This window comes from Gallinula chloropus (assembly GCF_964237585.1).
Source record: "Gallinula chloropus genome assembly, chromosome: Z".
NCBI lineage: Eukaryota > Metazoa > Chordata > Aves > Gruiformes > Rallidae > Gallinula > Gallinula chloropus.
In genome coordinates, this window is record NC_140089.1 from 52,505,493 (window position 1) to 52,529,028 (window position 23,536).

At 42.7% G+C, this 23,536-nt stretch overlaps 1 protein-coding gene across 3 annotated transcripts in view; it reads right to left on the reverse strand.

The window, feature by feature from the left end:
* Positions 1 to 390: 390 nt before the first annotated feature.
* NRG1 (neuregulin 1) overlaps positions 391 to 23,536 on the reverse strand; it is a gene marked incomplete at both ends in the record, with an annotated part of 174,461 nt that continues 151,315 nt past the window's right edge. The window contains 7 exons of one of the 3 annotated variants that reach the window (XM_084278957.1): positions 391 to 1,042; positions 4,849 to 5,052; positions 5,559 to 5,689; positions 7,171 to 7,297; positions 10,513 to 10,615; positions 15,016 to 15,039; positions 22,492 to 22,550. In XM_084278957.1, the coding sequence (XP_084135083.1) occupies positions 391 to 1,042; positions 4,849 to 5,052; positions 5,559 to 5,689; positions 7,171 to 7,297; positions 10,513 to 10,615; positions 15,016 to 15,039; positions 22,492 to 22,550 (1,300 nt within the window). Of the gene's footprint in view, positions 1,043 to 4,848; positions 5,053 to 5,558; positions 5,690 to 7,170; positions 7,298 to 10,512; positions 10,616 to 15,015; positions 15,040 to 22,491; positions 22,551 to 23,198; positions 23,267 to 23,536 lie in introns of all 3 variants that reach the window. The other 2 variants (XM_084278956.1, XM_084278958.1) reach the window with 2 other exon arrangements.

Genomic DNA, 23,536 nt, shown 5'->3' on the forward strand with positions numbered 1-23,536 from the left:
AAGCAACCAGAGGGACTTCTGCATTTCTTGAAATCATACATCCAGTCATTATAATGCAGTGCACAAAAAGCCAGGACAACTGAGGGCTAGAAGGTTTTGCGAAATACTATGGGACAGCAATCATTGTAACTGTACAAAACTTGCTCTCAACGTAACATAACATAAAGGCACCATTGATATCTTTCCCCATTTTTGAAATACTGTAAAAAATTGCTACATATGGCACATAACACATTTGTACATACGTATATTTAATTTATAAAAGTTTTTTTTTTCCTCTCCTGTTTTCTATCAGCGGAATTGCTAAAATAAAATAATTGTTTAATTTAAAGGTGGAATACTTCATTATATAAAATAAAGTTTTACATGTGAATCTATGTGTTTTATGTTTTATACAGCAATAGGGTCTTGGTTAGCTATCACACTGGACAACCTTGCTTGCAACTCTTCCGGTGTGGAGAAGCGATTCGCCGGGTTAGTCCTGTTCTCAGCCAGCCGGTAGGCAGCGGCCGGCTCCAGACTGGTCGCCCCGGGGTTTGGGATGCTAAGGAATGGTGTATCCTCACCTATTCTTTCATCTTCGGTTTCGGTCTCAGAGCTGCTGCTCTCAGAGGTCGTGTCGGAGTCCACTTTCACTCTGCTGGAAATGTGGCCGTTGGGCTTTGTTCTTTTCACCCTCCGGCTGTTGGTGAGTTTCTTTGGAGGCTCCTGTGCTGGTTCGTACTCCTGTGTGGTCTCATACTCCTCATCCTCCACTATCCGCAGAGGACTTGGCGGCAGGCTGTTGCTCTCGTGGGCAGGATTGTGATGGAAGGAGTTGAACTGCTGAAGTTGGTGGTCGTACTTGTCACGTAGCCGTGGTGGGGTCACCAGGAGCAGTGGTCGCTCCTCTTCTATGAAGGGGCTCACTGCCACCGAAGGGACGGAGATGGTCAAGCTGGAAGCCGGTGGCGACATTTTGGAGGGGGGGGATTTGGGAGAAGTTGGAGTGTGGAAATCGACAGGTGACATGCGAGCTGGTGTGGTCATAGCTGAGACATACCTGAAGAAAAGAGATGGGGAAAGGTTGCAAGCTCAGGAGCAGTGGTGACATGGGAACACAGCTGCTCAGATGGGCGGGGAGGGAAAAACCAGGGATCCTTTAATATGTCCAGCATCCTCACACAGGCTACCAGGGAAACTTTCCTGTTGCTACTAATCCTAGAAAATCACTGACTTCTGGGCCTCTGGGCAAAAACATTTGTGAACAGGAGGAGCATGGCAAAGCCCCCAGGTGTGCTTGCCTCAGAAGAGCCATGGAGATGCTGTAAATTATTTGCCAGAGTAACTTCCTGGAATGAATCTAGGAGTGGGATTCAGAGACGGGGGGAGGGGGGCCAGAAACAAAATGCATTTCCAAGTATCAACTCTAAAGAAAAAGTGCTGCTGCACTTCTAGCAGGATTTCACCAGAACCTGGGGTGTACACAAACAGACAGGAGGAGAGAGGGACAGTTTTCCTGGGGCTTTCACCCTCTTTGGGCTAGACTGTCTCAGGCTGAGGCAGAAGAAATAGTTTGAACAAAACCCAGAGCTAGTTTCTGCTAATTTTAATCACTAGGTGTAATAAGAGGAGGATTTGCAGCACTGACCCAGTGGCTCTGTTCTGCTCCTCTCCTTGGGTGCTATTTTCCCACATCTGGCAGGTCTGTCTGCAAGGAGACATGGACTGTTATTTGTCCTCATGTGGGAAAAAATGCTGACAGAGAGGACTGTCTGGTCTAGTGTTCATGATCGCCCTGCAAAATTTGCCCCTATTCCTTCAAAAGTTTGTTTGGGAAGGTTGATTTCTGAAAGGTCAAAGGTGATTTCTGAAAACGAAGCTCAGGTGCCAGTACAGAGCTTTGTCCCAAAGAGCTCCGTCTCTTACACAGGCCCACTGAGACAAATGATATAGCTATGATCAACAAAGTTATTTACTTTTTCATTTGTGATTTCTTTTTCTGAGTCTGAAATGACCAAAGTAAATCATAATCCAACTTCCTTATCCAATCTATGACTCAGCTGCACATATTATACTTTTTCCAGAGTTGCTGGTAAAAGACAAAGTGGGTCACACCCTGAACTGAAAGGGAGTGAATTGGTTTCAGCAGAGGCACCTTGACTTACATCAACTGATGAACAGAGGAAAGAAAAACAAAACTGGGAACTAACCACATTGGCTGCAGTGAGAGCAGAGGGCAATTAATAGGTCTGTGCATTGGATGAATGAAACTATTCTTTAGTTTTCCTTTCATGAGTGAGCTTTTCATCCCTTACAGATTTTTAAATAGGCATTGTCTGAAAAAACAAAGCCTTTCTACTTCCCCAGCTAGAACTGTGTTGTGCATACATCTTCTTGACACACTGGATTTTAGTTAAGCTGGTTTGGTTAACACACTTAAGTTGGTTAAATGCGTTGAGGGTACTGTGCATGCTTCCATCAGGGTCAAGTTACTCACACTAGGGTGCTGTGCAGTCACACATTTCTGGTACATTCCCCAGACTGTAATGGGCCAGTGCTAACAAGTTCCTCTCCATGAGCTGAGGCACCGGAGCCAAACAAATGCAGCTCTAGCCTGTTCCAAAAGGAAGACTAAAAGGCCATAGGTTTATCCAGCTTCACAGCCGACAAGAGGTAATCCATGCTGGCTCAGTGAAACGGGATCAGAGTGTAGCCACAGACAGCCAACAAGCATTATGTAGGTACATGCTGCCAACTTCACCATGTAGATCAGCCTTCTGTGCAGACATGGTGTTTTTTGATCTTCTCTCCTCTATTGATGGCTAAGGACTTTCTGAAATACAGGTGCTCGAGTCCTCTTCATGTAAATGCATATGGGATACAGCAATGGGACAGGATAATGCAAAAGAATGCCTTGTAATGTCAATTCTGTCTCATTTCAAAATTGTGAAAAACTGGGGGACTGGAGGGTGGAGAGAGCACAGCCTCCATCTACCAATTCACAGCACAGCAACATCTGATGGCTTCAGGAAGGGATTTGTCAGCTTGTGCATTCCTTTGTGTTTCAGAGTAATTTTTATTTGCAAATAACTCTGGTTTTCCCCCATAAACACACACACACACACAATCCATCTCAGAAATAATCTGCCACGCTTGCTAAAAATAGATGAAGCCTAATTTAATGCCCAGGGAGCTATCTTCTGCACTCCAGTTTCACGGTTGTTCCAGGCACAGGCTATTCACAATGCCTGGTGAATTATCGCAGAACTGTGGCCACTTTTCATCTGCAGTATAATCTTCAAGAAACACAGTAATTGATGAAATGCCTTCTTTCAACTCATGGAAAAGGCATATGCTCCTTTCACGCTCTAAAATCTAAACAATTTATGTCAGAATGACTGTCCGGGGGTCCCAGGCAGTGTGGAAAGGTGGAAAGATAGTGAGAAGTATCTTTGCTTCCCAAGACATGCAGATGCACACATATACTAAGTGGCAATACTTGCTGTTGGCAGGCATGTGGCCATGCAGCCTGTATGGTTCCCAGGCAGGACACGATGCCGTATTTACTGCCATAGGTCCTGATCCAGAAAAGCACTTAAGAAACACGCTGAACTCTACCCGCGTGAGTAATCCTGCTGCTACTTGCACAATTAAAAGTTAATTTTGTCGAAGTGCTCTGCTGGATTTGGGCCATGGCTGTTTATGTCATGTGAACCACATATCCTGAAATTAAATTCCATGCTAAAGAGCAGATAACTTCATTATAAGGAGAGAGCTGGTTCACTATCCTTAGTGGCCCTACACGCCTTACTCAGAGAGCCGTCAGCCATGGTGCCTTGTCCTGGTGCTAAGTAGTTCTTTGTGCAGCATCAGGAGTACGACAGAAACGGCTTTTGCTGCACTTGCACATTCATTTCTTTGGAAAGGATGATTTGTTTCCTACACAACTCCGTCTCCTTGGGGATTGCCTGGCTGCATTTTTGACATCATGGACATCCCACAAGATCAAATCCTTTGACATTTCACAATGGTCAGATAATTGGTCCAGTAACCCTTTGTTTTCCTTTTCTTCTGCCTCTGATGTTGGAAGCAAAGCTCTCTTTGAATATCTTGATTCCTCTCAGTCTTTATTTTGCTATTCTGGGGCCATTCCAGAGTTGCTCTTGAGACAAAATCCTAGCCTAAAGCTGAGAAGACTTTTTCAATAAAAGTTTTATTGCAATTGATGCACTTCAAGGCAGACCTTAGACAATGATCAACCAGCATTTTCAAATAAAAATTACTTTCTTGGTAAACTCCTTGCGAACTTTATTTCTAACTACTCCTGCTTTTGATATCAACCTGGATTCTTCTGGCTTGCACATTGTATTCCTTGCTTTTATTTAATAATGGGGAATTTTTAAGGAGATAATGGGAGATAATCCCCCAGAAAGTAGGTGGCAGAATTTCTAAACTGCTTAGGAGCCCTTAGTGCCCTCCACCTATGGATCACTACATTATTTTCTTCCCACCTTTTGCATCTCACAAAATCCCCCCATTTCCTCACTTGATTCTTCTAAGAAACTAGTAATTAGGCAAAGATCCGTTTTTACTTTACAGTGGAAATTTCTGACAAATGACATCAGTGGAGTTTATCCAAATGTGACCTTCTGGCTACTAGGGAATAAATCCAGCAGAGGAAAGAAGGGAAGAAATGTTTTTGGTAAACTTTAAATTACTACTAAACTCTTCATCTTTGCAAACAAGGAAATGTACACCCTACATGAACAGCTGCACTGTTGCGTTTCCTCCTGGACTTCCAAGCTTTCAAACCATCTGGGAACACCAGGTCTTGTCAGCTGAAAGCAATGAGGTGATGTGTCCTACCTTTCACTGTGAGGAGAGTCTCGATAGGAGTCAGGGGTCTCTCTCGCATGCCGGAGGAAGCTGCTCCCTTCCCGTGGCCCACCGATGCCATTCAGGCGTCCCCGGGGCCCTGCTGGGCTGGTGTGCCTGCTGTTCTCCATGGAGGAGCTGACGAGCACTGAGTGACTTTCGGAGAGGATGCTTTCAGTGTGGCCATTACTCCAGCTGGAGGGGAGCAACCAGGAAAGGAAAGGAAGGGAGAGAAGTGTGAGAGGGTGCATTGGTCGCAAATGCGGATGAGCAGAAGTTTGGCCAGGAGAAGGGACCGGTTGCTGCCCAGGATGTGCAGCACAACCTTCGGGTTGGTATCTGGAGCTGTAGAGTTTTGCAAACTGTATGAATCCAGACACATTAAGATGATTTTGCATGTGTGGATAAAAGGACAGGGAAGGATGACTTTCCAGTCACCAGCACTGTAACTAACTTAGCAATCTGCACATATTAAAATTCATTGTACAAGTATTGGAATGCCATTCAGTAAATAAATCTCTGTAAATTCCTGGAAAGATAATTAGTTAGGTGACATGACATGACATAAAATATTGTTGGTCTTGAAAATGCTGTTAAGGGAGCATCAATTTTTCTGGTTTTGATCTTTTACACTTCTTTTTGGTTTTGCAGCAGCAAGAGATCAGATATTACAGGTGCTGTTTGCCTTCCCCCTCCCGTACCTGTGGCTGGGTGTCTGGGTGACTGTCACGGAGTGATGTGTAGTTGAGGTGTAGTGGCTCGTAGAAAATGAGGTCTCTGTTTCTCGTTCAATGACATGATCACTGGAGATTACGTTTTTTGAAACGTACTGCTGAAAAAAACCCAGACAAACCTCAGGTTTACAAATTGTAATTCAGAGCACATCTGCAGATATAATTTCTAATTCCTCCCCTTCAAGCCACAGCTTTTTACCCATGCCAAAACACAAATGTCGTCACTTAACTACAAGCGAAAATCACACTGATACACTTAAGGAAATTCATGGACATAAACCCCACCTAAATTCAAAGTAGGAAGAAATAAGTGAAGAAAATAGGAAAGGTCTGCACCCAAATCAGGCTATAAACAGCATATATATTTAACAAGGGAATAAGAGGTCCTCGTGGATGGAGACCTGGAAAGGCACCCCCCCACACACACCTTTACTAAAAGATTGGTCAAAAATAGTGCTCTTTGATGCAGAAAAAGTAGTAGTTAGCAGAAAAAATTGTTCCTTTCTGGTTAAGAATCTGGCCAGGAAATGGCTGCTGTCTGTGCCCATGGATGCAGCACCAGGGCAGACCTATTCTTCCGGGGGTGATCTGCAGAATGGGCCAAAGCCTTCTGAAGTGGGGCTGAAGGTGTGCAGTGTCCAACATCCTGCACAGCTCTCACTTGGAGCCCCCTCAATGCTGTTGCTGGTAGGACTTTGCATTCTCCTCGGTGGGCTGTTTTTCCTCAGTTAATAATCTGACCATGGATGTAGGTCCTTTGGGGGGGGGAAATACAGGAAGCTTAACTCTTCTGAAAAGGTTTCTTGGCCTTAACCAAAGTCAGCGGGAGCATTGCAATTGACCTAGCAGAGCCAGGGCTTGCCCCTGCAGTGAACTGTCATAAATATGTACATAGAGATGATGGAACAGGGATGGCTTGAGGCAGCAGGAAGCTGATGTTCCCTCTGGGCACTGGGATCCCCTGGGAAAGGGAGAAGAGGAGCAAGTAGCTACAGGCACCATGAATCCTAGCCCCTAAGGCCAAGGGGCTTGGCCAAGGCTGAAGAGTAACTCTCTGCTCCACTCTGAAAAATGGCTGGAGGATGCCAGTGGAGTATCCGCCCCAGCCACACCTCCCCAGCCACTGCCAATGTTCAGGTGAGATCTTAATTCAGATTTTTACCCCTGAGTTCATAATGCCACATTCCTGATCCAAGGGGACTGTCCCTACTCATCAACCACTGGGCCAAAGGCAATAGAAAGACCCAGGCATTTGTGTTTGAGGAAACAGGTCCCTGCAGCACTTAACCCCGCTGTAAAGCAGTTAGTACTTTTTCTGAGGTGTTTTTCTTGCTTTTGGTGTCCTAGATTCTCAGGAACAGCTGCAGTACTGCGGCACGCCCCAGTAAACTGGCTATCTGCAGAAACATAACTGATTTTGCTGCATATTTTACTTTGCAAAGTGCCCAATTGTGTCTGGGTGGGGAAAGCCAAGAGAAGTCAGTCACCAGCCTGAGGCAGCTAGAAGTTTAAAAGCTTGTGGCCCAAGCTTTGCTGTGGCACTGGCAGCCTTGGCTGAAACGCGGGCAGTAAGACCTACGTTCACCAGCTGGACATTATCCGGCGGTGGGTTGGGGTGGTGCGGCCCGTTGGCCATGTTCATCACATTGTTCCTTTCCGAGCGCAGGCTCTGCCGGAGGCGGTCATGCAACTTTTTCCTCTGCTTCCTGTGCACGAAACATAGAAACGGTTTTAATAGACTAAAGGAGAGCAGCTGCATCTTTCAGCATGTTGATGACGATAATAATAATAACAATAATGTAACATCACTTTATTTGTCAGCACTTTCCCCACTGCTGCAAGACCTCAGAGTAACTCTGAAGAGCCACATGTCTAGTTGCAGCTGGAGCTGTGGGGACCTGCTAATGGGGAAGGATGTGTGGGACCCCTTCCAGGAGTCAGCAGGCCACAGAAGGATGGGAATACGTGCGAGGAAGAGGCAAGCCATTTCTATGTCATGCCCCATCTCAGGAGGAGTTCCTTTCTAAGAGATTTTAATCTAGCCACCTTGACACCTTCACTGCAGCCATGGCCAGGTTTGTAACAGCTCACCAGCATAGTTTTTCCCATTTGCCACAAGTGTTCTCACCTCAGGGCTTGCTTCTGGCCAGTAGAAAACATGGTGCATGCCATAATCTTCATAATGTGGCACCTATACATTTTTTTTTGTGAGATTCATCTCCTACCTACACAGTGCACTTCAAATGCATACATGTATTAAAGAAGCGAAGGGTGCAGAGGAAGCCCCAGAAATCCAAAGTAAGTGAGTGTGTGAGGTATGCCTGAACCTGCTGCCATCCTGACAGCTCTGGAAGGTTTCATTATGGCAACGTCAAGTTAACTCTGGAACCTCATGGTTACCAGGTGGATGCCAGGGCTGCTAATGCATTCAGTAGTACTATCCATCAACCACATGTATTAATGACATGGGCTCTGGCTGACTTGGATGCTTCTACTGTGCCCTGTCCTCAGCTGCTCCTCCCCCAGTTGCTAATCCTTCCAGCTCTCCCCCAGAGAACTTTTCAGGAGACCGTTACATGCTGTCAGTAACAAAACTTGCAGCATAGTAAAACATGAGCCTGTGAAGGCCATGGAGAACACACTGAATAAAACACCAAAATAAACAACTGGGGAAAGAGCTATTCCATTTCAGACTTAATTTATCAATATTCCTCAATTTTGTCTCATTATGCTGGAGAATTTCCACCATCCTGCCACAGAATCCAGGGAAATGAAAGGCGGATGCAGGCTCCAATGCACTGCAGAGTGCATATGACCTTCGCTGTGGCAAGAGCTAAAATACACATAATTCCCTAAGCCATATGAATAAGTGCAGATAGTTTTGGCAGGGTAGGACAATGTAAGTTATAACCATTTTCAATTCCATTTTGAACTCAAGGGGACTATTCCAATCTCTCCAAAAAGGAGGAAGAGGGGAAACAATAAATATGTTGAAGCTTGATAGCCAGACAAGTTTAAAAACAAAGAAAACATGACTTGACACACTGCAGTTTACATATTTTCTCTGTGTGCATGTAATGTGCCTGGATATTGGAAGATATTTAATTTATGTCACTCCACATGAATGGCATAAGCAGACATGACTGTCTTGGAAATGCTCCTGTCTCAGCAGGACACAGTGTCTGCTGCATATGGGCTTTGTCTTTGGTGGGTAACCAGGCATCATCTTAGGACACACAGGTGATAAAGGTGGATGGAGGGTGCAGTGCTAGGATATATCTGAGCAGCTACCCAAAGATGAGCCTGTGCTGAAAAGCAATGCAAACATGGGTTTAAGGGTTTAACTTCATTTCTCAGCAAACACCTTTGTAAGACCTTGGAGACCTGGGATGCTGAGGACAACCAGTGGGCCCTGGCATGGTAGATAAACTGAGAGGGAGTTTGAGTTCATCATCTATGGGTCTAAGATTCTGGCATATATTGCCTGAGAATCTGTCCCTAGGAAACCACATTCCTTCCCACCATTTTGCATACTTCCATGTTTGCTGATTGTAAGGACACTAAGTAAAAAAAGAAATTATTCCAGGAAACCAAGAAGAAATAATAATGGGAAAGCTAATGTCTACTTTGCTTATTTCCAGAAGCCTGTGCCTTAATGTAAATGACTTGCAAAGGCATTGTCAGAAGATACTGCCTTGCATCTGACCAGCAGTGTCTCTTGCAAGGACACCAACAAACAAAATCCATTTTATTTAGTGTGTTCTCCTAACACCATCACAGCATTTCCCCAAGTTCCTGGGTTTTCTCCTACTAGGGGAAAGGCACACAAGGGGCACATCTCACAGTCTGGAAGGGCTGTTGCATTTGGAGGGCCATGACCTGGCAGCTTACTCTCATTTTCATCAGCTGTGTTTGAAAGCATTTCACTTTTGGGTAGCAGTGATTGCTGATGTTTGGGGCAAACCATGACAAAACATCCAGACCCCTGATAGAACACCATACTTCAGGACCCTGACTAAATGTTTGTTGAGATTCATGGGGATATCACCAAACTTTGCACCAGGAAAGATGTTGTTTAGCTGCTCTGGTTTGCCAGTTGCCATTTCTAAAAGCAGTAATTGATCTGATTCTTTATTACTGTTTCAGTCATTTCCCACTGACTGGCACAAGGTTGTAGGTGGAAAAAGGTTGTGTGTGTGGTTGGAGACTCACTGAGGGGGACAAATGATCCCTCTCCCCCTCTCCTTTTAACACATCCATTATTAGTGGGTCCTACAAGGAAAATCAACAACTCAACTGTCAATCAGGCCCTGCAACAATAAATCAGGTTTATACAAATGTGGAAGATTTATGATAAGAGTTTTCTGTGTTTTGGTGGGAAGATTTATAAAAGCAGCCAGAAGTTTGGGAAGCACAAATCCTGCTGATGTTCAGTGTAATTTATGATCCAGAGTGCCTCGTGTGTTTTTGAGAGTCACCCCCAGTAATTTACACAGACTTGCAGAACGCATTTAAGTGCCTACTTTTGCATTGGGAGCACTTTTGTATTCAGTTCTTTGGCCTTTGGTGGTTAGGAACTTTTAGCACCATTAATCTAGCCTCAAGTACAAACAAACTCGGCTGATACATAAAATTTACTGCTGGAGAGCAATGATTCCAGTGTTGGGCTTTGTTCCTTTCTGGTGATAGACAAAAAAATGCAAGTCATATTTGAAGGGTGAGAAACCTGTCTTATTTTTGAACTGCTGATGGGCATGGTGACCTGAAACCATCTGTCTTGGACTAGAGCACCCTGACCACAGGTTTTCTCTTCACCTCAGCTCTGGAGCCACCCAGATGAAAACTTAGAGGAGTAGAAGCTAGTCAACTGGGAAGGCCCTGACCAACAATCACAGATATAAAAAAGAAGAGATAAGTTTACTTGGTTTTGCAGTAGGCCACCACACACATGATGCCAACTACTAGAAGAGCAATGCAAATGCCAGTTATGGTCAGCACCCGTTTCTGGTACAGTTCCTCAGCTTCTAGAAAGGGACAAAAACAAAGAAGGTCACAACATGGAGGATGGTTAGGCAAGGAGCACACAGTCAACAGCCGGCATGCTACAAACCACTGAACAAATTCACACAGCCACACTGAAACACAGCCACCACACTTCAGGCAGACCCATTGACTGTGAGGAGAGCAGGACGACACCACAAACTCTTAACACAATACTGGGGATAAGCAATCATCTGTACAATTATAGTCAAGAGTAATCTTTGTTTGTTGAAGTAAACAAGAGTATTATCTAAGAAACAATTTCACAATTGACAAACACTCAGCATTTGTTGGAAATAAAAATGCAATGAACTAATGTAATAACATGAATTTGCAAATGCTTTGGAAGTTTTACTCTGCAAAGACAGCTGGAATGGAGGTCATTTTTATGGACCTTAAGAGAAAATTTATTTTCTTATTATCTTTTCTGATTGTTTTCATAGCCAGTTTTCCTCTGCCCCCATGTCAATTTATAACTCAGTTGTCTTTACATGAGAGATTTCAAAATATTCTTTCACATTTGAGACATGAGCTTGGCTTGTAATTATATCACCAATGGAAATAAAGAGAAGTTTTGAGCTCTGGTCATAAAAGTATGACTCTTTCTCCAGCTCTCCTTCACGAATACAGCAATGTCAACAACCAGCAGTACATTGTATCAGAGAAATGCTGAGTTTCTACTTGTGTCTTCTTGTGTCCAGCAAAGGAACTGTTCTATCTAGAGTGGCAGCTTTCTTGGTGATGATAACCTTACTGATGTGGATTTACATTCCTACTTTGACAACAAAAATGGTGTCTGGCTTGGTTTTTTTTCTCAACTCTTATTTTTGATTAAGTAGGCAATCCTTTTTGATTAAGGATCCAGACTCGAGGGTGACCTGAGCTCAGACTGCAATATTTACCACAGTCATAATGGTAGCAGAAAAAAAGAGAAAGAATAAAAGCTGCACAGCTCTGCACTGCCTTTGGGATAAATGCCAGCATTATTCTTGCTGGAAAGGGCTTATATAAAAGGTTTGTGGGGCAACTCACCAGGAGGTACAGAGATGCACAGTGTTTTTTCACATGTGACATAAGTGTCTGTCCAAGCTCAGGCACTTAAATAATGTGAAGTCATAAATGCCACATCAGTTCAGAAGAAAATGCTCTCTACTGAAGAGGGAGCAGTCATTTCTTACATGTGTTTCCTGATCTCATCTAGTTTAGTTTTATAATTGCTATAGGGAAATGGCAAATATTCCATGCAACAAACCACAAAACAAAAACAAATCTTAATTTCTCTGATACAATGTGCCTTACCATGGAATGAATTTGTCCTACAAGCCAAACACACTGTAAAACAGCAAACAGGTCATGAGTACTGTCAGACAAAATTAATAGCACATTATTAACACGGGGAGGGAAAGGGAAGGAGTAAGTTTGGTAGAACTAGGATGCTGCAAAAATGTATTAAGGAAAACAAAAACGTAACTCTGACAACAGAAAGTCTAGAAGGAAGGAAGGGAGGAAGGGAGGAAGGGAGGAAGGGAGGAAGGGAGGAAGGGAGGAAGGGAGGAAGGAACTGAAACTCCAAACCAAATTAGGATGAAGGTAAAAAGAGGAAGGTGAGGTATATGGAAAGGCAAAATTAGAGTGTTGAGAAGTCAACTGCAGGCCTGGCACAACATGCTTGAGACTAGAAAAAAAAAGTGAAGAAATGCTTGGGGACAAAAAAGAAAAGGCAGAAGCAGAGTGTGAAAGGATTTCTCATACAGCATAACTCCTCACCTAGGCTAGTTAGTGGCACTTGATCCCCTTCCCATTTTTGCCCCTTCTGAAAGCGCTTATTAGTTAGCCATGGAAATGGTGTATTATGAGGATGTCACAGGAAACAGGAGAATTGTGCTAAGCAATTTAGGGGGAAAATTTGAAATGCTTAAATGCTTTGATTGATTTAATTAATTTTTTTTTGGTCATGCTGTCAGCTGTTAGCTTGTGAAAGCAAAATGAATAAGAACGTATCAACCTGTTTTTCTTGGAGGGGAAGAGAGAGGGAGAAGAAGATTAATTAATAGTGGAAACTGCTTGGCCTTTTATACTCCAGGAAAAAAACTGCACTGATGCCAGGAGGTTTATGCCAGGCTGAGGCTCTTGCTAATGAGCTGGGCAGCTGGTTGGTGATGGCCTTGCTAAGGCTGTGGTGGGTTGCAGCTTGTTATTTGTGTGTTGGATATTCCTGGGTTGTCATCCACTCCAGGAGAAGGGGGTGAAGTGAAGGAGGAGGGATGTGAGTGCAGCACTGAGCAATGCTCCTTACATCTCCTGGAACTGTAGGCCTTGAGGGGCGTGGAGAGGTAACCATTGGGTCTGCTTTAATTGTCTTAATTCCCTCTTGTGCCCTTTGAAATGAGGCCCTAAGGATGATCCAGGTTGTTATGGTGTGTGCATGGATGACAGTGCTACATGCCTCTCTCAATCTGTTAGGGGAATGGCTGACTGGGAAGGCACATGTCAGGCCACATATTGCCTGTCAAACCAGCAAGTTCCAGCGTAAGCTTGTCTGTACTCCTGGCTAAGAGCATCTCCCAGCCTGGGACCGCAGGTCCTGATGGGGGGTGCCCGGGTGTCTGGTGGGGGCTGCTGAGGGTGGCAGGGGATGATGGCAGCTGTGATAGGACAAGGGTCCTGGCCACAGCTCTGCAGGTAGAATAGTGCCTTGAGGACAAGCCTGGGCCTCTCTATTTATGGCCAGACGAGTTTTATGAAGCGGGGACAAAAATCCCATGGGACACTTGTGCTTATAGCAGATCTCACCCCAAAACTGCCCTCTCTCTCTCTCTCTCTCCCTCTCTCTCTCTCTCTGACCAGTATTAACATTTATAGAGCCAGGTGATGATGCCCAGCCAAATGACATGTGCTGTGTTTGTGCTGCTCATCAAACTAACTTGAAACAAATTAATAGCAGCCTTTGGGAAAAGTCCATGGAGAAATGTATGTGCAGTGAGAATTTAGCCAAGGTTTTAGCCTTAAGTATTAAAAAAATTGTTTGAATACATTTCCTCCCCACCCCGCCGTAGAATTCTAGGAAAACCAAATCAACATTAGACTCAAGTCAAGACATTAAATCCCTCTATGTGCAGTCTTTTGAATATGCCCATTATGCAATTAATTTCACATCACCCTAATTTATACATAATTTATGTTATATATGGTCTTAAATTTGTTATGTTTTAAAGTTTTTCTTCTTAAAGGTGTCTTGGGATATTCAAAATAATTTCAGCCCAAGAGGCAGTTCTACTAGTGTAATTTCATATATAAAGCAAAATTTGCATGTCAGTTTTTTAAAGGTTTTTTATTTAATTCCTCATATGTTAATGTCACTATATATTTTTTACTACAATCTAGTACTTACAAGTGAGAATTAGTATTGTCTTGTGATAATGCTAATAATAATAAGATGGGTTGTGAGAGATTTTTTAAAATTTGGACTTGTAATGGGTTTTCCACGGTTCACAGCTCAAGCTAATGATATTTTGGGGGGGTATTTTATCAAGAACATGAACTAAAGCTGTGTGAAAAACATCACTGGCTAGCTCTTCTCATGTACTAGCAATTTTAGGAGATTTGAAACTGACCTGAATTCCAAGTTGACCTATTCAAGAGATGCGTTATTTGTACCCCTGATTACTAAATGTTAGTCAGCTAAGTACAGTCCATTGATGATGAGGTCTCCTAAGATCTATTTATATAATATTTAAACTGAAATGCAAAAATAGTACCCCCTGCCAATTTTCTTGGTTGGGTGCCATGTGAGTTTGGTATCAGAAATAGTGCATATATTTGTTGACACGAGGACCTGGAGTCTATCTGTATATCTCTACTTAAGTTCCTAAATAGCTTCTAGTTCAGTTCTAATTTACAGACCTAGAAATGAATATATATGTCATTTATACGTTCACATGTACATCAGATTTACATACCTATCTGTGGGTTTAGATATAAAACTTGGAAACCAGAGCTTGAAACTGTAAACCTGTAGGATTTTCAGTGGTTATCACAGCTTATCTTTTTTTACAGACTAGTTAGTCATTTTGCTTAGTGCTTACAGTGTCTCCAAAATCCAGCAACCCTAGAAGAACTTAGCAAAAGCAAATGTAAAATCTAGTCAAAATTGCTGGAACTCCTCAGGTCTGGAATATCCTACTGCTGTTGTCATTTTAGTGAGTTGATCTCCACTAACATTTTGACAAGGGTTGTTGTTATAGCTGTATGATCCCTTCTAAAGCATGAAGAAATTGGTTAGGAATTGAAAAGGGGAGGTGGAGGGGAAAAAAAAAAGGTGGTGGTGGTGGTTTATATCTCAGGGTCTAAAATCTGCAGGCTAAAAGGAATGATTGGTCCATACCCATAAATTCAATCCCAAGATGCTCTGCCAATGCAGAAAGTTGACAAAAAAAGAAAGAAAAAAGGAAAAAGTTTCAGAAAAGAGCAATACACTGTACTCAAAAACAAATCACATATGAGAATTACAGCTACTTTGTGTCTGCACATGAAACAGGACAAAGGGGCGTGTGGTTATTTGGGCAGTGCTCAAGTGCGCCTCTGTAAGCTACATGACCAGATCTTCTGCGAGGGTTACACACCAAAATACGTATGGGGGATCTGAACAGCCACAGTGCAGGGAATGCAGCAGGAACCATTAACCCTTAAAGATCTTACTGAGGTGAGGGGTGGTTTTGGCCTGAGAACCATGTGAAACCACTGATCATTTTTGGGTGGGACCATGAGAACACAGGGATGCTTTACAAGGGACAGCATCCCCCTGCAAATGGGTCAGGCAGTGTTCACCCTTCTGTCCCTGCTCCTGTCTCCAGTACATGGCTCCCTGATCTTGTGGGTTGTGGCCTGGAGGTGGCAAGAGCTGCTTGCTCAGCACTGGGACCCCTTCTCAGCTTTGCAAACTGACTGCAGTGGGACTCTCATTTCTGGAAAATGAGGACCCAACCCCTGCTTTCAGTGGGACTACCTTGACAGAACACCCCACTGGCTGGCCACCTGCTCTTTACAGGGATCACATACTTAAATTCATATTCCCAGGCCCCAGCAGCTGGGCATGAGGAGAAGCACAGGTTTCCCCTTGGAAGGTACCCTAGGAGACCCTTCCCACAGGCCCAAGACCAAAACTGTGGTTGTCTCACTTTCTTTGTCCTTGTATGCCATGAAATTTAAATCCAATCCTATTCAAATTGATTTTTATGTAGGCTTTACACATGGGGATTGCCAATTATTTCCTACCAATCAGTAACATTTTAAGGGTTAAATAAGTTGGAATCCATCCAGGTCTCTTTGTAAAGAGCCAGTATTACACACCTACGTGAAGACTGCTAATGATATGTATTAGTTGCGTGGAAAGCTTGGTTAAATCTTCAATAAAATGAATGACATGCCCATGCATATATATTGATGTATTTACGCTTGTTTAGGTAAGATGCCTAGCCTGGATGTAATTCAATTTTAGGGGAAGTCATTCATATCATGCAGTTTCTATTTAAAATACTTCAATGAGAAGTTGGTACTTAAAATGGGAATGTATTTTGGCTCAAAGCCCTAGGAAGAAAACATGCTGAAGAAACATGCATTGCTTATTCAAACCTAGGTGACATTTAGTTCTTATTTATCTTTGGTATTCCTAAGCACACTCCCTAGACTCGAGTAAAAGAAAGCAGAAAATCCCAACACTTTTCATTTTATAAACATGTAATCACTTTTGACCTTTTCCTATTTAAGCCAGTATTGTTGCATACTTTTTACATGTGATTTGGTTTCTGTTGCATACTTGTCCAGGTGCGATAAGAAGAAATACAATTAATTAACAACTCAGTTTTTATTCTGGATGTGATTTTTGTTGGAGCAGTATTGGAAGGAAAAAAATGCTTGGGATGCAGCTTTTTTTTCCCAAAACTTACAACTACAACTCATTGGACATATTGTAGCATGCTGGGATACAGGATCTACAGAACAAACATGATGCCTGGAGATGCTGGAACAGGTCCTCCAGGGCTGCATGCTGTGCTCATGAGTGGTGTACCACAGCTGCTGAAAACACGAGATTTTGGGTTGGCTACTCCATAGAGTTAGGTGGGTGGTTATCCTGGTGATATGGTGCTGCCCTGTGAGGGGTAAGCACAGCTGCAAGTTTGTGTGGAGCCTTTGCACCTGGAAAGGGAAGGACCCATTTGAATCAACTGCATGCAGCAGCAGAGACGTCCAGGGAGACCAGTTCCACCTCTGAATCATCAAGGTGTCATGTTTCTTAAGACATTATTTACTTTGCTTCCTAAATGTGTTCTGTGGGTAATGAGAAATTCTAAAAAATGTTTATTTTCTCATCTAATTTGAATTGAAAACAAACTAAAATCCCTCCAAACTGTCACAGAGCAGAACCCCCACATCAGACAATGCTTGAGGGTCTGGGATGCTGTGTCTCTTTGTGAGGCTTAGGATACACTTTGGTTCCTAAATCTTGGTTCATTTTAGTAGTACTCAGGCTGCAAAATAAATTTTGAACTTGGAATGTTAAGTCCTATGGGTCTTGTACAAATGTTATCCTAGAAATGATTAGAATCTCAGAATGATAGAAAATATTCTTCCTTAATTAGAATATTTTATAATAGCAATTTTAGCATTTAATGAGCATTAACTGAGCAGTTTATAATGACAAAATACATCTTCTTTAACCTTGAGCAGAAGATGGACAATGACATTTTTAGAACCTGTTTCTATGATTTAGAGATCTTGGTCTCCATGCAGAAAGAGTACAATTTAGGGTGCTGAAAGGTTTTTACATAATGAAACTCTCAGGTAAGATTGTCTTGTACCTTCATACAGATGTGAACACTTGTGAAATATATATAAATTGAGAAATACTGTACTAGTAGAATTGCTGAAAAATGGACTTCTGAAGATCTGTAGTTTATGTGGAAAGACTGAAAAATCAAGGCTGTTAAAGAGTAACAGCAGTTTTGGTCATCCTTCTAGAATGTCACAGCTTTACTCAACTTTTGCTCCTTTTAATTTCTCAGCCAGATTAATTTTGACAATATGAGTCAGGGGCTGTCATCTAAACAGAAATTTCCCTCTGCCCCTCTTGATACTGTTTCCCATATCAAGGACAGCAGAGCTGAAATGGACAGAGTTGAAAAGGGTGTCCCATGCTAAAACACTTGCCTGCAGGAATGCAGGCACCACATTCAATTCATGCCTGATGTGGCTCATAGCATACCCAGAAGTTCTACCCTCACAGTATGTATGTAAGTTTTAATTAGTGATGTAAGCGAGTCCATTGACCCTTTGGGTGAGGACCTTGGCTCATCTTGGAGAATAGTTTACCTGTGATTATGCTCTAGAGAAGTTTTCTCAACCTTCTTTTAATCTGAGGCTTGGCTAGTGTTTCTTATCCCAAGGATCACTCTGCATAGTGTTGCTGTAAGAATTCCCATGCATAGCTACATAAAAATGAGCCAAAAACGTTTGATGTTTATTAATTAATTTTGTTTCTCCCTTGATTTCTTGTCTGCAAGGGAGTAAATGTGTGAAGATTCAATTACAGAGAATATATCTGCATGGAACAGATATATTTTTGCAACACTGTTGTGGACCATCCTCTGATGTCTTATGGACTGATGTTGCACCATGAGCTTCAAAGTAAAAACCACTGCAGCAAAAAGTCATGGTATGGGGAGAACACCAGGTAGCAGCCGTGACTACTGTGCTCAAGTAAAGGACATTAGAGGGTCTGCCAGCCAGACTCCAGAGATGAGCAAAACTAGCACAGTGTTTCTTTAGTTTCCTTTGGTCTGAAGTGGTGGTAAGCACCATCTGAGAGGGAAAATCTGCATAGTTGCAGTGCTGGAGGTGACTGTGGCAGTGGAGAATCCAACAGTCATCATTTCTCAGCTACAATAGTTTGTCCTACAGTTTGGTGTATTTGCAGAGCCGTAAGCCAAGGGACAGTCCCCCTAAATATGGCCTTTACAGTAGTCTCCCTTGCATCCATTCCCAGTTATGCTCACATGTCTATTGACAAGAAAGGAAAGACATATCTATGGAAGAACTTCTCTTAAAGTGGGCATCCACCTAGTTTTCTGTATCCTTCTTTAACCTATTGCTAGTGGTCCATAACTGAATCCTCCACAGCTAACCAAACTACTCCCAAAAATAAGCCAGTTAGCATTGCACTTTGTTGGGATGGGTTATTCCCAAAATGTTCAGAATTGGCCTTGTTTTGATCTTGCAAAAGGGTGTCAGCAAAGCTCAACTTCAGGACTCTTATCAATATCACCTCTAGGGCAGATTCTGATGCTAACTTTTCCTCAACAGCCAAATATGGAGCCGTCCTGGTTCCGGCCAGGCCAGAGCTAACATCCACAAGCAGACAGCATAGGTGAGCTGAGCTGGCCCAGGCTGTTTTCCACACCACATGACATCATGCCCCCATAAAACGGGCTGTTTGGGGAGGGATGGGACTGAGCAGCTCAGGGGTAGTCTGAGTGTGGTTGGGTCAGTCATCGTGTTGGTCACTGCTCTGTTTTATCACCTCATCGGGTCATTTAAGTGCTCCATGTCATCACTGTGTGTGTGTTCTGCCACGGGCTCTGCTGTTGTTCCCATTTTGCAGTGCTGTGTCCGTAACTGCCCTTATACCAACTTGCAGGGCTCTGTCTGTCCTGCCAGGGGAGGGGTCAGTGAGTGGCATGTGGTGTTCAGCTGCTGCCAGGGGCTGGACCATGACAGTCCAATTTAGCACCCAGCATGGGGCTCAAAGGGTTGGGATAACAGTAGATCTGACCCAATTGTGTTAAAAAAAGCTGTTATCATACTATTCAAACAGGTGCTAGTAACAATGATGTTTTGTTTGGTCACCTGGCTGTGGTATGTGACCGCACACTGACTTTATGTAATCCCCACTCTGCCTTTTATCACCTCAGGGAGGAGAGTCAGGATTCCAAGTCTGTTGTACTGTGTGATATTGACTTATAATAACACATCATCTGTGTTTGTGAGCTTCAGTTGGTATTTGTACATGGCATTTCTGTTCTGTCCATATATTGGGCAATGTATCTCAGCATTGTTTAATAATCACACAGATTTTATGGGGAAAATGGCAGGGGTGGGTGGGTGGGGGGGACAAGGACGGGACGCAGGGAGGGGAATGCTTTGTCCTTCCCTTTTCCCTTCAGGCAGGTTACAACATCCTTTGAGAACTCTGACTACCCCTGGGGTGTTCAGGCCAGTATGTTCCTGTGGTTCATTCTCCAGAATGTGTGGGTCATAAGCTTGCAAAGTCCCTGACTTTTGTACACCAAAAGGGACAAGGTTTGGATAAGAACAGTTACTGACACAGCACTGTGAAAGGGGAACAACAGAGCCCCTGACAGAATACATACATCGTGATGATATGGAGCGCTTTACTGACCTGGCAAGGTGATAACATGGAGCACTGCACCGATGCCACAACTGACCCAATGCCCAACTGCACTGGGACTGTTCCAGAGCCATGTGGACCTGCCCCTCCCCAGATAGCCCCTTTTATGGGGTCACGATGTCACATGGTGTAGAAAACAGCCTGGGCCAGCTCAGCTCACCTGTGCTGGCTGCTTGGGGCTGCTGGCTCTGGCCTGGCTGGAACCAGGACAGGAGCCTTAAGACAGTAACAGCTCATCAGCAGACACACTTGGTGTGGAACCAACCCCAGGACCCTCTCCAAATGCAGGAAGACCTTTCTGAAAGCGAGTGAAATTACATAGCACCATGTAGTGCACATATACAGTTTTGTTTCCTACTGGCACTTAATGCTATTTAACATTCTTATTTGCACAGCACTTTGCAAAAGCTGTATCTACAGAGCTAAATTAATCACCTGGAACACTTGGTACAAAATATGAGCTTGGCTTTAAGCCCCAAATTAAATATTTGCCTGAAGGTAACTCCCATTTTAAGTACCCTTTTTAATTGTATGCTCTGGTCTGCATTGGGTGTAATAATAAAAAGTCATATAAATGCTTCTTCATTGATTTTTTTTTGTTAAATATAAATGTGCCCTTACTGGACCCCTTCCAAAAGTGTCATTTTGAGATTTGTGGCAATGAAGAAATCTGACGTTATACTGCAGATGCAGCGAAGGCAGAAGTGCCAGAGTCTCACAGACCCATTGTGTGGGGCTCTCAGACTAGCCTACGACAGCTACATTTACACCTTTTCCATGGAGGTATCTTCAGAAAATTTCAGCCTGGTGTCTGTTGCCCAAAGATTCCTTTAAAAACCCCAACCAGAGTTAGGAAACAGAATAACTAACGAAAGAAAACCCACATAAACTTTTTTTTTTTTTTTCCCTGAGTAGGAAAATTAGTTTATGATCAACATCCAATTCTTCCATCTTTTCAGGATAAATTCAGCAGCAAACAATGGATCTTATATTTTTACATCACCACCTTTTAAATGATTCTTCTAAGATCAGAAAACCATAACTGCACTTGTCACCACAATCCACAGGAAGGGCTGCTTAAATCTAACATTTGGTAAAATTAAACACTATAACAGCATAAACATTTTCAAATCCATAGTTACCAGAGGCATTTTAAAAATAACTCACATTAATAAAGCTTTTGAAAGAGGGCATAAAATACACACTTGAGTGCTGGAAGGTCTGGTCAGCACCCTTGGGATTCACATGGGTAGCTTCCATGATGGGCAGTATGAATTATATATGGACATCTTTCATCCATCAGTACACGAGAAAACCTATGCATCTTTTCAGGCTCCAAAATGTCGAGCACATGCTAACAGCTTTTTGTCCTATATACTAATGGAAATTAAATTAAGCTAGCCTATAGATTCTGAAGTCTTTCTGTGCTGGCAAGTAATCCATCAAAGAAATAGTTATGATAATACTGCTCTTAGATCATAGTACATTCTGATGCCAGCGACAATTAATTATGAATAGTACACATGCATTAAAAAGTGAAATCTAGCCAGTATTCTTACATGTTTCCTTTGACTTTGTTATAACCAATGACAAAACATAAATATTCAGTGTAGTTTCTGTTGCCTACCTGACAAACTTTCTGTTTCTGTCCCTCCATGGGAAAACATGTATGTGATGCAGTGCTGATTCCAACAGCAGTCTGACACAGTCTCGTGTGTGTGTGTGTGTGTGTGTTGCATTTCTTTAGCCAATTAATCTGGCTCTGAAATACTTGATCTCTTGCACCTGTTACCCACAAATAAATATGTTAGACAGCATTGTTTATGCCATCTCCTCCCCTTTTCTTTTTCTCTCTGTACTCTTTCCTCTGAAAGTTGGACAATGAGGAAGAACACTTTGATCCTGTTTGGCGTGTGCTCATTAGAAATGATGTGAGTGTGTCAATTGCCTTTAACTTGTAGTACAAAACACGAATCTCACATGTAAGTAGAGGGTAAGCTTCGTGTCCCTTTGATGGGGGAGTACTGTCCTGTATAGCGACTCACAAGCTTTCTGTGGCAAATAAAACATGAGACTTCCAAAATGTCATTTTTGCACTTTTACTGCTTTATGTCAGTGGGGACTCTGTATCACACCATTCAGTGTTAAATTTACAGCGTTCCTAAGTCTTGCATTTCCCCATAACCTGTCAAACAATCCAGGAGAGTATTGCAACTGCTTTTTGTTATCATTTTCATGCAACAGGCAGAGACAATCAATATTAGGCCTTAGGCAACAAATCTAGTTACAGATTAAACAAAAAAACAAAAAAAATTGGAGGAAAGATGCAGCGACAAGAAAGCAGCACCGACTGAGCATGCGTCTACTGCGGCACAGACAGAAAGGTAGTGGACGTACTGTAGAAGCTGGCCATTACGTAGTTTTGGCAGCGATCACCAGTAAATTCATTTGGGCACCTGAGAGGAAAAACAAACAAAAAAAATGGTAGAGAAAAAACAGAGAAAAGAGAAGAGGTGAATATATGCTAAGAAAGAAGCTCCTTCAGTGTGAACTGATATGACTTGGTGAGTTCACTTTCAGAAACTGAATCTCGGTTTTAGCGTGTCAAAATGGCTCAAGATGTTGAGAGCAACACGTTTGCTCTGTCGGAAAGAAATTCCCCCCTGAAAAACCAGCCAAACCCAAACCAATCCAGATCAATGTGTGTTTCCAGGTGTGAGAGAGATATTCACCATTCCAAATTCCTAAATTGCTTTTAGGATGCACTTTCCACAAGGCAGCGAAGACACAAGATCTGTACATTACTCATCTCCATGAGTTTGCTCTTTTAGGTTTGCACTTTATAGCAGTCTCCCAAACAAGAAAGCTGCCAGTGTTTGCATTACAAATGCATCTGAAAATGGACGGAAAGATCAAAAATCACATAAATGAGAAACATTTTGGAGGTCAATAATGCCATGGTGTACAAATTTTACTTTAGAGGACCAGGTTATAAATTAGTGTGTATAGAGGCCGGTTCCAGCTGAACTGTGAAAACACCAAGTACTATTGATTTTGTTGCTGTAGTTGGGGAAGAAAGCGAAGTTCAGATTATTTTAACATACTTTCTTGGTTTTGGATTTTCATGGGCAGAGTTTCAGTACATCTTGCTCCAGTGAATCCAGGTTGGCACCTAAAGGGCAAAAACGTGATAAGCAACAGGACACCAAAACCACTGCACTAACAGACTGACTTCTGCTGGCCTATGGAGATGGGAGTGCAATAAGTCATCTCCTGGTTAGGTGTTAGTCAAAAATCATCAGAAAATGGCTGAGAAAGTGTAACCTCTCCAGAAGATAACACTTTGCAAAATTTACAGCAAAAATCCACCAGAGGAAAAAAAAAAAATCTATGAAGTCTTTTTGTTTGTCTGTTTTGAACAAAAACGGAAGAATCAGGGCTA